At 42.0% G+C, this 13933-nt stretch overlaps 1 protein-coding gene across 7 annotated transcripts in view; it reads right to left on the minus strand.

The window, feature by feature from the left end:
• The window catches only part of clcn3 (chloride voltage-gated channel 3), a 34425-nt gene that overhangs the window by 16266 nt on the left and 4226 nt on the right, over positions 1-13933 (minus strand). For 3 of the 7 annotated variants that reach the window (XM_022764083.1, XM_022764081.1, XM_022764084.1), the window contains exon 2: positions 11344-11525. The exons of 1 other annotated variant lie outside the window; for it this stretch is intronic. In XM_022764083.1, the coding sequence (XP_022619804.1) occupies positions 11344-11506 (163 nt within the window). In that variant the 5' untranslated portion in view covers positions 11507-11525. Of the gene's footprint in view, positions 1-5378; positions 5612-8088; positions 8324-11343; positions 11526-13933 lie in introns of those variants that run through there. 3 more of the 7 variants (XM_022764087.1, XM_022764082.1, XM_022764085.1) reach the window with 2 other exon arrangements.

Consider the following 13933-nt stretch of genomic DNA (forward strand, 5'->3'; position numbering starts at 1 on the left):
TTCAAAGAAACTGTGGTATTATAAGTCCAAGTGAAAAGGCAGTTCGAGAATCTTTAGCTTTTGTAACATGATCTATTTCCTCCTGAAAATGGAAACGAATAGGCAGGTGATCATTTCAAGAGTACACCGAGACATAACAGAAAAATTAAGCACAGAGACAAAAATTAAGAGCCAGAAAAATGCAGTTTGTATTTCACTGTGTCTTTAAGGGCAAGTTAACAGCAAAAAAAAAAAAAAGTATTATCTTACCAACCGTTTCTGTTTGATTTGCGCAGCACTGCTGAATGTTATATCACTGTTACTAAGTGAGAAATTCAGCCAATGGCAGTGAGAAAAAACAGATGGGGCTCTGTGATTTTAAACAACGGTGACTTCAGAATCTTGGATAGAAAACAGGATGCAATACGAGCTTGGTTGCCTGAATCAGAATCAGAATTTCTGAAGCCATAGGTGATTATTTCTTTTTCCTTCAGACATCAGACCGTAGCATTGAGATGAGGCCACATAAACACTGTTATACGTTTAGTTTCAGTCATTTCCACCACTATGAGATGCATCCTTTGGTTCCTCCATGCTTTTCTTTTTCTTTTCATTCAGTTTCATGCAGTCTGTCACATATTGGTGCTGCTGCTCAACAAGCAACTGTTGGAAACAGAGGGTGTTACTGAGGGTAGAAAGCCCCTTCAGTCAGAGCTTGACAGATCACAAAGTTAGAACACTATTTTACCTGATGAGCTCAAAGTAAGAAAGAAGAAAAAGAACCAATAAATTAGAGTTAGTTTTCTACTTAAGTGGCACTTAGAGTCAAAAAATCACATAATGTTTATTTGCATTTTCTATATAGTGCGATCTGTAATAATATGAAACAAAAGTGCCTTAGCACTGCTTTGACTTTGTGGCTCTCATGTTGCTAAAGATAAAAGGTGTGAACACAGAAACGTGGGCGAGACCAATACCAACTGAATGACACACTGTGCTTAATGCTAAGCCCAGAAAACCTTGCAGCCTTCTGAACATCCACGATACATTTTTTCCTTTATGTTTTTAATCTCCTGAGCATAACTACAACTGGAACAGGGTCGTACCATCTTATAATGCCTTGATCATAGCTGTTAACTCTTTGTGATCAACATTAAACATAAAAAAAAACCCTAACATGGTCGTAAGCAGGGCCAAAAAAACATTATAAAATGGGATCGACACATCTGAATCCTTTTCCCAAACATTACTGCAACCGCTGCACCATTACCATGTTATTACTATGTAGAAAATGGGCTACAGAGCCCAATGCGCCAGAAAAACAGAAGGGAAAGATTATAAAAGGAGTGTAAATGAGAAGCTGCTTTGTATCAAATCACCTACATCTCAATTTAGAATAAAGGTTTTTCACGCTTGCAAAATTTTTCCACCCCCCCCGAACTGAGACATAAGCAGAGGATAAAGCCGGTTTCCCAAAGACATCTTGCATTATGAACGTGGGCCGTGACAGCGTCTTTGAAAGTGCAGCTTATTAGCTCATATCGCTCCCTTTGATGTTTTCTGGGATGTGGGAGAGGAGAAACAAGTCGAAACCCTTTGGTGGGAATCTCATGTAAGAAGCAGAGACAAAACGGTCAAGTACAGCTTTCATCTGACCAGCCGATACATGTCCGGCCCAGTTAGGAGGAAGGAAACAGAGAGTAAGCTTCTACTGTTGTTGTTGTTGTTGTGGAGTCAGCAGCAGTAAGAGTATAAGGCTTGGCAGGGAGACTGATACTATCTTTCTCCATTTTGATTTCAGTGACAGCCGCAGTCTGGGCTGTTGGGACGGATGGTGTTGTGTGTGTTTGAGTACAGGGCCGGTGGGACGGTGATGACTCAGTTTTTGACTCAATGACAGTAGCAGTTTGATATGGAGGTCTGTTTTTTTTCAAAGGACTGAGAAAAAACTTTCTAGACCTGTCAAAAACAACAAAAAAACTGTTGTTCTAGTGGGTAGTGTGACTTTATAACACCATCTGATTTAAAGGGAATTTTGGTGATTATTTTATGGTTCTTACATTATCCAGCTAATTTCTTCGAAACGCGGTTCATTCAGTTCTGGCCCCAGTTATATTTTGCACATGTAAGCACCATATCCTGGTTCCAGAAACCTGGATTACCTCTTTTCTAGGTTCTGCAAAACCTAACTGGAGTTCAGCAGAGTAATAAATACATCCTTAACTGTTGAGATAAATCAGGTGGAACACAAATGACAGAGCTGCTTGATGTGGAAAAGTCCAAGACAAAGCAGGACAAGAGTCAAAACTAGGATACTTATTTACATGTTAACATACTCACTGTTGCATTTACCATTTTGCCAGAACTTGTAATCCTTGTTGGATAATTATCCATGTATTCTCCTTTTCTTGTAGCTTTCAAATATAGCATTCTAGGTAAGTTCTGTAGTTGTAAGCTATTTTTACTCACTACTTTACTCTTGTTCTCTCAATGAAAATGTATAATTTTCCTATAGGAACTTAATGCTGTTCTTTCACCGGTGATACTTTTTGTTCCTGGTATCAGGGACAATTAAACTATTTTGACAGCATTGGTTAGTCCAGTTTTCTTGTTTTATTTGTTTTTTCAATACAATTCTTGTCTTTTACCTTTAATTGGTGGAGTGTTCCGCTTGCTGCATAGGTACGCACGGTGTAGGATAGAAGAGATGGACTTAGTCAGTGAGGGTTTCTCTCCTTGTAAGACGTCTTTCCAGATATCAGAACGGGATGTGAAACTATGCTGGAGAAGTTTCTTACGCTGTCAGAGCCGCATTGCTATAATGAATCTTGCTCTGAAAGGACTGTACAGCCTGTTCCCGTCACTATATCTTCAGTTCAGAGCACAGCTAGTTTCTGATGCCCAGAGCCAAGACGAGGAGAGCCAGAATGTTTATACAGGGATTGATATGAATTGGGGACACTGCATTTTATATTGATTTTTTAACAGGCCTTTCAAACCACCTATTGTATGAGGTAGTGATGATAATGACTTTGGACTCCATCTTGGTGAACCTTTATGTGTGTAATGGGAAATAAAGATTTAATTCATTCATTCAAAAATCCCTGCCTAAATATTAGTGAGCAACTTTCCAACTACCACTCACTAGTTGCAAATGTTTATAAAACTAAACTAAATCTAAATTAGAAGAAAATATATGAAAAATCTTTGTGGCACAAACCGACTGCAAATATGTCATTGTTTCAATAAATTTGCACCTGAGGGACCTACATGCAGGTGAAATGTACATCACTGACAAAAACCAAGGCTATGACGACAACAGAGCAGAAAGATGAGACTGCTGCTCTACACTGTACAGAAAGGATGTGGATCATTTAGAGGGGAACATTTTCAGCTTCCACTAAGAAAGCCGAGGATTTGACTGATGAGAAACCAGACAGGCCCCTCCTGATGACACTGCACTGCTGTCCACCGTCAGCCAAGGCAGGAGCGTGGAGCCAAGCGAGGGTGATGCCACGGAAAACAGAAACCGAAGGCGAATGCATGCGAGCACGTCGCCAACATCGCACTCCAGTGGTTCAGCAGGCACGCAGACAAAGGACACACACTCACACACACACACACACACACACACACACACACACACAAAAATAAGGCTGTCTTTCTCCTGTGCATTAGTACAGTGACACTGCGATTCTGTTCAGACTACATCAGGGGCAAAAAGCCACATCAGCGCACACACAGGCATGCTAACTGTCAATAACACCACAAGCTGACTGTCAATAATACCACTTCTCTAAATGAAAAGCTTTTGACATGGCCTTCCTGTGTAACTGTGACCAATGAGATGTGAAGCGACCATCAGTCAACTGCTTCTTCCAACCACTCCCGCATCCCTGAGTATTAGGCCTACTATACTACTGTTAAGTAAATCAGATCAGCGAGGTTTAGAAGCAGCTGGCTGGGACACTGTGGGTCAGCGGGGTTGGAATAGGGTTAGTCTGCTCAGCCATCATGTGATCAGCATCATAAACTGACCCTGACAACCTCCTTACAGCCTGAAGAGCCCTGTTGTTGACCGATGCCAGCCTGATGACCAGACTGGAGGAATCCCCGGAGTCACACGAAAGGCTAATGGATAACTGATCAAAGTCTGAAAAGCCTGTGGACTCAAAAGACCCTTTTACACAACTCTCCTCTGTGTGTTTACATGCGACAGGCTGGTTTTGGTAGTTGAAAAAAGGTCACAGTGTTTAAGGTGACTGACCTTAAAGTGACCAAATCAATATCTATTTTTTTTCAATATAATAGTATACACACTATACGTTTTCTTTCACCACTTTCTGTAGAAGAATCGTGGCTAAGTGTCTGGATTGCAGGTCCTGTTCAAACATGACCATGACATAGAAAACTGGCAGAAGATACGTGGGTAAAGCTAAAAACAGCCGGAATAGAAAGAGAGAGATGAATGTGTTATAAAATGTGGTCACCTAGAAGACAGAAAAAAAAAACCCCATTTCATTCAAAAGCTGTGAGAGGACCACACGTTGTACTGAAGATAGAGGGGAAAAAAACCCCGTAGATGTCTGCAGGCAGAGGCTGTTGTCCAAAGTGGATGTACGCAGCAGCGGATGTGTCCTAAACTCACTAGGGGCCTTTTGTCTCTGCTCACTCACCATAAAAATCTAACAAGGCCTGGAGGAACCAACTGCACACAACTGAAGGGGAAAACTCCCTGAAGGCCACACAAGAAAGACAAACAAGCATACAGAACTCAAATTTGTTAGATAGAAAAGAAAAAAAAGCGGTAATTTGTCATAATCTGACTGCACTGTTATGTGTGACATGGGCTGACGTGCTGAATCTGGCCAACAGGTGTCCTCACACTGCAGGAAGGTTGCTTAGACAACACAGCCTAGGTCCATGAGCATCCACATATGTGGCAGCCACAGCCTGTGCATGTGTTTCTGTGAGGACATTAAAATGGATGCCCATGACGGTCTCTTTAGTTGCTGCTGCTTAAAAGGCCCAAGCACGAGCCTTCACACTAAATCAGGCCTTTCCTTTATCTTTTATCTCTGGTTGACGTGCACACACACACACTGCTGGTTAATCATCCACAGAGAGGTGAATGGTGAAATAAGCTACACAGCTAGCTGTTTTGCTGCCACAGAACAATCAGCGTTGTCATTAGCAATGGCAGCTCCTAATCCATACTTGCTCTCCGGTTTCCATGCCTCATCAGCAGCAGAGGAGGCAGCGTTGGCTTAACCTGCACCGTGTCTGCCTGCCATATGGAGGCATGGACTCAGTGTGCAAGAAGGAGGAGGACGGCCTCTGTCATCACGAGGGGAATCGGAGGGAAGGGGGAGAGAGAGAGAAGAGGGGATGTGGCGTACCTTTTTTAGGGATCTCCTGCAGGGGGATGGTGTCCCCTCCCCCGTCGTAGGGCAAATAGGGGTCGGCCGCCGCGTCCTCCTCCTCCATGTTGACAGCCGAGACGGGGCTAAGCTAAGCTACGCTTCACTACGCACTGCTCGCTGTGTGTGTGTCGGTCGCTGCTGCCGCTGCCATGTTTACCGGAGGAAGACAAGCGGGGCTGTGTGTGTGAGTGACTGAGTGAGAGAGTGAGTGTGTGTGTTTGAGCGGAAGAATGTGTATGTGTGTGAGTGTGAGTGCACAGTCCTCTTTCCCTCCCCCTCCCTTTTCTTTCTCGCTCCCTCTCCACTGCAGCAGCTGACTGCTAGAGCTGCTGATGTCATCTCTCTCTCTCTCACACACACACACACACGCGCGCGCGCGCACACGGAAAGGCGATCACACCAGGCCGGTCAGCCCTGCCTGCTTGGTTGCTAGGGGAGATCAGTGGGCCCTGCCTGTATGGGACAGACCATGGTGCCGGGTCACAGGGGTGTGTGTGTGTGTGTGTGTGTGTGTGTGTGTGTGTGTGTGTGTGTGTGTGTGTGTGTGTGTTTGGGAGGGAGGGAGGTGAGTTCTAAAATGGAATATTCCATTCTGAACAAGTGCAGGGGAGTGACAGTATGGAGGATAAATGGGAGTTTTCATGGCTGAGGAGCTTGATGACAGTTGTGCTACACTGTGAGGTGCATGACTATAAAGGAACAGTCAAATTGCTCAACATTATTTGGCAACAATTTTAAGAAAAAAGCCAAAAGCAACCTGCTGTTTTCTGCCTCTCAAATGTGAATGTTTCTTACTTATCTTTCCCATATGAGACAGTGAATTGAATACCTTTGGTTTTAGACTGTTGATTGGACAAATCAAGCATTTTCAAGTAGGGGTGGACAAATATAGTTTTAAAGGGCCAATGCAGATGCCGATAATTAGTAATCAAGGAGATCAATAGCTGATATTTGGGGCAGATTCCAACATTTTATTTTGAAAAGTAAAGTTCAGGGAGATCCTAGCAGCATTTCTTATAAACCGAACTGAACTTCTGAATAGATTAAAACAATTAACTAATATTGTAGGCATCCAATACAGCTCAGTACTTCGATTTCAACAGCAGCAGGTTGTGGTGCAGGAAACACAGTTTATTTCCTGTGAGACGGCTCGTGTTTCTCTCACACATTATGTTACATATGCTAAACCTCCTAAAGTTAGCTAGCTAACTACCACCATTATTACCATCATCAGCTATAGCATGTTAAATCACCAGCTCTTAAATATTGATCATTACTATGCAACTAATGTTACTAATGCATTAGCACTAACGTTAAAATATCTCTGCATAAACAAACTCGATGAATGTTTTATGGCGACAAAGTGCATTGTGTGAGAACTTGGGGTGGAGGAGATTGTTGATGTTTTCGCCTCCATTGAGTGAAATCTCTCATCACTTTTTCCCTTCATTAAACAGGGGTTTTCTTTTTCTGCTTGTGTGCTACATGAAAACAACAAGTTTGAGCACTGATGTTCATTTCAACTCTACTGAAACATCTGCATTCTTCCCTCTGAAAAAAGAGCCTCCCGTCTCAGCTATGCATCACTTTGCTTTGCGTCCTGTTTTCCACAAATCTCTCCCACAAATACGAACAAAACACAAATATTTACAAAAATTTCCTCATGACATATTAGTTGCAGGTAAAGGTGCACCAATGCCATACACTGGATCAGCCTTAAGGCCAATGTGCATCTTATTAGGCAAATCAGGTATCAGCCAGATGTGACCAAACCATATTAAATATAATTTCTTTGCCAATGTCATTCTAAAATTACATTCATTCAGTCATGGCGGGCCGCTGTTATTGCCATAGTAACCCCTGGCCTGATGTTACCTTACTGCTGAGCTCATTTGTAGTAAATATGATCTCAATGAGCTCAGTGCAATGAGGTATTAAGATTTCAGAAGAGAGGAGAGAGCAATTATATCCGTATAAGTAGGAATTGACATCAGGAATGACAAAAAGCAGATCTGCGAATCTGTAGTTGCAGCCCTGAAGGATAAAGGATAAAGTCATCTACAGCAGTATTTTTCCGATTCAACCCAGCATCACTTCAAATGAAATGAAAGAAAGCTTTGTGACTGCAAAAAACAAGAAATAATATCTGCCCATGGGAGTTATTTGCGAATTTGCCTTGTAAACTTTGGTGATTTTTGAATATATTCCACTGAAGCTATTGCCTTGTCTGCAGTATGCAAAGAGAAAATGAACTGCAGCAAGAAAGAGTGAGCAAAAACTGGCTCCAACATCAGAAACAGAGCAGTTGCTCAATCTTCCTTTCTCGTGTTGACTCTTCAAGAAGGATATGAAACCACAACATGAGATATCATCTGGACATCTCATAGCATATGTAACATATTGCAAGAGAGAATTTACCGACTTGCACAGAGGAACGCCGCTTACTTTCCATCCATTACATGATTCAGAACCGGATTACATGGGTAAAATCCAAACGGGGTCACAGAGTTACTGTATTTCAAGGCAGAAGGTGTTTTGTAAACTTGGTGTAATCATGTGTTATTATATGAAACAATGAAACAAAGTCATGTCCTTCGACATCCTTTGCAGTTCCCACGCGTAAACACTGGTACCCTGATATATAGAACAACAGCCTGTCATATGTTAAACCCCCAGGACCCCTTACCTTTTAGCAGGGCTCCTGTCGCTAGGCAGTGGCACAGGTGATGTCAGCCATAGTCTGTTATCACCCTCCTCAACAAGCCCCGTCAGGACTTAAAAACAACAAAACCACAATATGAAGTTTTAAACAGAAAGTCTTAATAGTTTCTGTAATCCAGTGAGTTAAAAGAAAGAAGACTAAATCCGTTTCAGTTCAAGAGCCAAAGTTTTCCAAAGCCAAACAAAAGTTTCAGCAAAAATCTCCATGGGGCTACGGAGCGAGCCAGCCCCCTGCTCACACTGCAGACTTAGCCGAGAGGAGGGCTTTACAAGCTTTCCTGTGAACCCACCCCTCACCATTACGTAAAAATAGCACGGGGAGGCAGAGGCAGGCAGCACAACAACTTCAAGGAGTGACATTCATCCAGAGATTTCCTGAAACACTAGTTCACACCGGCTGGCAGCCAAACTGGTTCATGGGAATGTAAGAGCATGGCGGCATGTCACACACAAATCAAGACTGATGAGACAGGTAGGTGACGCACACAGTACAGAAGTTAATTACAATAGACAAATCTCCACAGTATAATAGTATCACTTATGTGTTGTGTATCTGCTTGATGCAGCTCGCTCTGTATTTGCAGGAGGAATGACAGTGTAAGTGTGGGTAGGTTAGGGTTACTGTGTGCTTTCACCTTTTGTGTTTAACTGCCCAGAGGTCCAGTTTCACAGTAAAACAATAAGAGGGAAATCACCAGGCAGAGACCAGAGACACTGAAATGTAAGCCAATCCCTCTTACATAAACACACATACAGTATATAAACACAACCTCTGATACTTCTGTTAATACAGTGATTCGGCAAAGACGAAATACAAAACTCATAAAGACTGCAGAGAAAATGCCAAATCCCAAAAGCAGCAAAAATAATTTGCAACAGCTTCCCAGAGGATAATTCCTCGAGGCTCTGGTGAGCCCCTCACTTTCCTTCAAGCTCCAACAACATGTGAGAATTCACACTTGTCCACATGACTTGTCAGAACAAAACAGGAACAGCTGCGATCAGGCAACTTGAAGCAACTGGTGCAATTTACTTTCATTACAGTCTTTTAAATAAACGTGTATTTTATGTGTACTGTGTGTTTATTATAAGCCCTGTCAGCAACCCAAAAACATTAAACTGAATCATATAAAAGGTGGTTAATCCTAATTATCCAATTCAGATCGACAGAAAATAACCTCTCTGCTTAGCCAACACTTAAAACAGAGTATGTACAGGACAGAGTGTTTTTATCCCGAGCATAAACACACTAGTTTGCCAGCTTCAGCGCTCTATCTGCATTCAAAGATGGCAGGGATTTCTCACAAAGTCACACCAGCAATAATTTCAGTATGGAAGCACTGAAATTAAATACAAGCCATTCATGTTTAGGGAGCCAAGTTCAGGCGACACCTCTAACACAACCCTCAGCATGTGTGTTTTCTGTTTGATGAGCTGCAAGTCAAAGCTGAAGAAATGGGGGAACAAGAGAGGAATCAGCATATTTACTCAAACCAGAAAGAACAAACAGGATGCAGCAGATCGGGTGGTGAAGGGACACCAGATATACCAGACTGGGTGCCACTAGGGTGCTGAATGAATGAGAAACAGGTGACAGCGCTGGTATGGCAGGTATGACTATATTCATGTAGCATGGCAGCCAAACGAGCAGAAGCATGGCAGCAGTCTTAACGAGGAATGAGCTAATGATCGAACTCAGCAGAAAGCACGATGGTACAACTTGCTCTTTTAAAAGTGCATCATAGATCACTGGTTTATTTTAATAAGCTAAAATCACTCTGTCTCACTTGCGCACCATGCCCCACCTAACCTCTTCTATATTTAGCCAGTCGATGACGCATTTAGGAAAACAAACAAAAAAAAAAAACAGGCTCTGCCACGTGTCTGTATTGTTACTACCACCAAACTTTTATTGCTGCCTGACAGGATAATCTACGTAAGGCAGGAGACAGAGAGGAGGAGGTACAATGTGCGAAAGGTCAAAGCACACATAGAAGATGTAGCGAGACCACAAAGTAAACTGCAGGATACAGGAAACAACAACATCAAAGAGGTGATCGGGTCAAGGTGTTAAGATAGAAGCAGACGAGCAAACAGGAAAGAGGAGCAGGCAAAACTGTGGACAGAACAACAACTACAACAAGACAAGACGACGACAAAACAAATGACTCTAGTTGAAAATAAACAACTTAAAATAATTAATAAAAACTGGATTTCCTTTGAGAGCCTTGAAGATGGTTATAAAACAACGTATTAATTGATATTTAAATGGAAAATACAAAGAGGGATTAATATGATTTCACAAATGAATTAGTCTAGTTATTAGATCTCTAAATAACAATAAATATGCATAGATAGAGCGATTAAAAACAGTAAATGAATGCCTGTAGAAATCTAATGTCATCTGAACTCACAAATTTCAACAGCACAGCTTTAAAATGGGAAAACAATTTTCCGTTTACATTTCTATTTCGCTGATCCTCAATTTATTTTTTACTTGATTTTGGGAGGAACAGAAAATCTCATTGAATTATTGATTTCCTGAGCCAATTCTCTTTACTCATAAAGACAGGAAGATGCGGTTGAAAGCTTCTTATCGTGAGATTTAAGTTTCACACTGAAGTCACCTGAGCCGGCTCTAATGAAAACAGTGAGAAGCAGCAAGTTATTTTGACTCTCTATAGCCGAATACATTTTCAACCTAAATATCAGTCAATAGTTTATAACCATTTGTGAGGCTCAGCGGGTCAAAATGGGAGCAGGACGATCATCTTGAATGATGCTGGGTAGCAGGTGTCTGAAGGGTGTGACAAGGCGGCATGTAGAGCAGCTGATGGGTGTGGATGGAGATGAAGAAGGGGCAGATGGCAGAGCGACTGTGTCACAGGACAGCAGCACACACAACCGGACACACACTTGATGCATCTTGACATCAGCAGTGAGGTGATTCACAACCAGAGCAGCAGCTCCCTGCTTTGTCAGCTTTGTCTGGCCAACCGTGAACCAGAAGATAATCGATTTTGGACTTGAAGCGCAGCAACTGAAAGATCAGGGCATGATGGCAGGCATCAGCGAGACTTCAAGCAAAGATCCTATCTGATTGGAGAGTGAGGGCTGGGGGTCATCAAGCCTGGATCAAGGAAGGGAAGCTCAAGAGATCCGGATTTGGGACCAATCAAACTGCTAGGTGAGGTATGTGGAGGTATCCCGTTCTCCCTACCTGGGGAGGCAGCGTCTCCATCCAGCAGGTTGTCGTCCTCAGTGGTGTGGAAGTCCATGATGACGCCGGCTCCATCCAGCAGCTCCTCGTCGCTGCTGGCGCTGGCGATGCTGTTGTAGCTGTTCCTGCAGTAGCCTCTGTGGTACAGCTGCTCCGACTCCATTTAGCAACACGCCGGGGCCCTGGATGATAAGGAGGGAAGGAGGGAGGAGGGGAGTGGTGGAGATATACACACCGTGTTGTGAGGAGGCTAGATTATAGAGTCTACAAGGCGGCGCGAGTCTATCGGGTACAGAGATGAGGAGGGTAGGTTGTTAACGTGCATACTGACTCACAGGTAAACAGCAAACACAGATGTACACAGTGTGGCTGTGATGGATGAGGTTATAGTCACACAAACAGATATAGTCCAGAAAATCAACTGTCATTAGTTGAACAACACAACAGACGTAGTCGGGCGCCGGAGCTAGTCCTCAGACCAGCTTACAGTTTACACAAACAACAAAAACCAAAGTACAACCAACTGGTTGTAAAGCTTAACTAACAGTACAAGCTGAAAGGTGAAACACATTCATTCATTTTATCCATCTATTACATTTCTGTCCTGTTTTTTTTTTTTGGGAGGATGAAGCAACCAGCACTGGAAAACCAAAGGAGCAATAGTAAGTGAGAAGTGCCCACAAAGTCTTTACAAAGTATTTTCCTATATATGACACAGATAATTTGACCTTTCCTCTATGTTTCTGATGTGTGTAGATTTGTCTTTTTTCCTTGCCTGCCATTTTCACCTCTCAGTGCAATACAACGCTCCGAAAGAACAATGCCTTTGGTCAATATTTGAAAAAAGAAATCCTACATATATTTTCAATCTGCTTCTCATTTCTTTTCATGAGCAAGTGTTATTTTGATTTATAGAAATAACAAGCCACACAGACATACATCAGCCATACAGCAGTCAACTACATTTCCAAGCTGTAAGATGAATGTGGACTGGGGGGGGGGGGGGGGGGGCTGTATGACGATGACGTGTGAAGCTGAATTGAACTCATGAGCCTCCATGCCAGCGGCAAAGAAGATTGATTGAGAATAGATATTTTTGATCCGAGATGCCAGGAGAAGAAGAAAAACTCATTTGACCTCTGATTGTAGACTTTAGACGATCAATAAATCCATTGTAAATGATTATTTTTCACACTCGCTCTGGATTCTTGGTCACATCTGACAGAAAGTCAATACCGCAGCTAAGAAACAGCCTCCATTCTTTCATTCTTACGTCCATATCGTATCTATGTGTAAAGCTTTATTTTACAGGTCTGTAGTCATTAGGTATTAATTTAAGGGTAAATAGGAGGGTGTAGAATTGGTATACTTTCAATTAATCAACTACAATTAATTGCTGGTGTAACCTGGACAGTCTTTCAGCCAGTGCACAAGCATAAATGTGAAATATGTCTACAGGCAAGGATTAAATTCAGCACATATGGAAAATAACATTTCTAATAATGACTTAATACTTAGGGGTTTAAATTGAGCTTTTCTCGTATTTTTCATTTACATATTTCTTTGCTGGAATCACCAAATTTAAATTATTTGTTGAATTATTTAAATATCTCTGATTGTGCACTTTGGCAATACTGCATGTAGCTAGGAGTGAGCTTCCCATTTTAACTTGTTTGTTCCCTTCAGACAATAACTTAATACATTTTAAATCAAGATATTTGGCAGTGATAACATAATGAACAAAAAACATTTCTGTTCACATGGCCAAGTGGTGTATTTATAGACTGGGGGGATTAAAACGACACACGGACGTCCTCCCTACAATGAGAGGATGATTATGATAACAATGCTGCTGGACCAAACACAGCAGAGCGGCATCGACACAAAGCTCTTCACTTGCTCTCAAACTTTGCCACCGTGTGGAAAAGTTTGGAAACTACAACAGAACGTGTAACCACAAACGTGACTCAGGCGGTGACAGATTTTTGGCCTAAAATGACCCCCACCAGGCTGAGCACAATGACAGTCCAATGACACTGGAAAATTAAAGATAACCTGCAGATATTTTTAGGAATATCAGCCTAGAGACACGATGAGTCACAAAGTAATAAAGAAAGACATTTAATGTGCTCCAGTGCTGCAGCCTGACTGATCTTCACTAATCCTTTACGGTCTGATAGCTGACTCCATATTCATCTGTGTCTCTGTGAAAAAAGACCTGAGCATAATGGATTTCTAAGCTCCCTCCATATCAACCTTAGTGGATTCAATTTCCTACTTGATCTTAATTTTTTTTTTTTCTTTCTTCATTTTTTCCCCTGTGGTGTGATGAGGCCTTTTAAAGTGAAAAAAAAAAAAAAAAAAAAGGAAAACAAAAGTCAGCACAATTGATTTAGGAAGAGAGGATTTCACCTCTTCTATAGAAACTGTTTCAGTCAGGAAAATAAAACCACTTTTTTTCCCAGTGAATAGAGTCAGCAAGAGGAGGCCGAGTGTGTGTTTGTGAAATCACTAGGTGTATGGCCAGAAGTGCAACACAGTACAGATCCACATATCACACAGTCACATATCTTAAATAGACTAATATCGA

The sequence above is a fragment of the Seriola dumerili genome, unplaced genomic scaffold, assembly GCF_002260705.1.
Source record: "Seriola dumerili isolate Sdu_G_001 unplaced genomic scaffold, Sdu_1.0 BDQW01000531.1, whole genome shotgun sequence".
Classification (NCBI taxonomy): domain Eukaryota; kingdom Metazoa; phylum Chordata; class Actinopteri; order Carangiformes; family Carangidae; genus Seriola; species Seriola dumerili.